This window comes from Bison bison, unplaced genomic scaffold (assembly GCF_000754665.1).
Source record: "Bison bison bison isolate TAMUID 2011002044 unplaced genomic scaffold, Bison_UMD1.0 scf7180017858884, whole genome shotgun sequence".
NCBI classification, from domain to species: Eukaryota; Metazoa; Chordata; class Mammalia; order Artiodactyla; family Bovidae; genus Bison; species Bison bison.
In genome coordinates this window covers 1-362 of record NW_011489456.1, presented here as the reverse complement: position 1 = coordinate 362, position 362 = coordinate 1, and the positions used below count along the sequence as shown (strand labels likewise).

Sequence of the window (362 nt, the reverse complement as noted above, 5' to 3'; positions counted from 1 at the left end):
CGCAAAGACCGACAACGCTATAATAGCAACGGCATCTTACACATCTTGGGAAGAAACGAGAGAATCAAGCCTCGCCCGGAAAGATTTCAAGAGTGCCGAGATCGCTTTGACGTCATCTTCACCTGTGAGGAGAGCGTCTACGACAGGGTGGTGGAGGAGCTGTGGGTCCGAGAGCAGGAGACCTTCCAGCCTGTGCACGTGATCAACGTGGACATGGCTGACAACTTGGAGGACGCCACGCTTGGGTCTTTCATCATCTGTGAGCTCTGCGAACGCCTCCAGCAGGCAGACAACCTGGAGGACTCTCTGGTCCAGGTGCTCCTGGCAGCCGAGCGCAAAACTGGCAAGAGCTTTCTGCACAC

The 362-nt window shown here is 55.8% G+C and overlaps 1 protein-coding gene across 1 annotated transcript; it reads left to right on the top strand.

The window, feature by feature from the left end:
• Positions 1-3: 3 nt before the first annotated feature.
• LOC104980980 (putative RNA polymerase II subunit A C-terminal domain phosphatase SSU72-like protein 1) lies at positions 4-356 on the top strand (the record flags this gene model as incomplete). The annotated part of the gene is made up of 1 exon (XM_010829867.1): positions 4-356. A coding segment is annotated over one exon (353 nt), but the record flags the coding sequence as incomplete, so codon positions are not given.
• Positions 357-362: the final 6 nt, after the last annotated feature.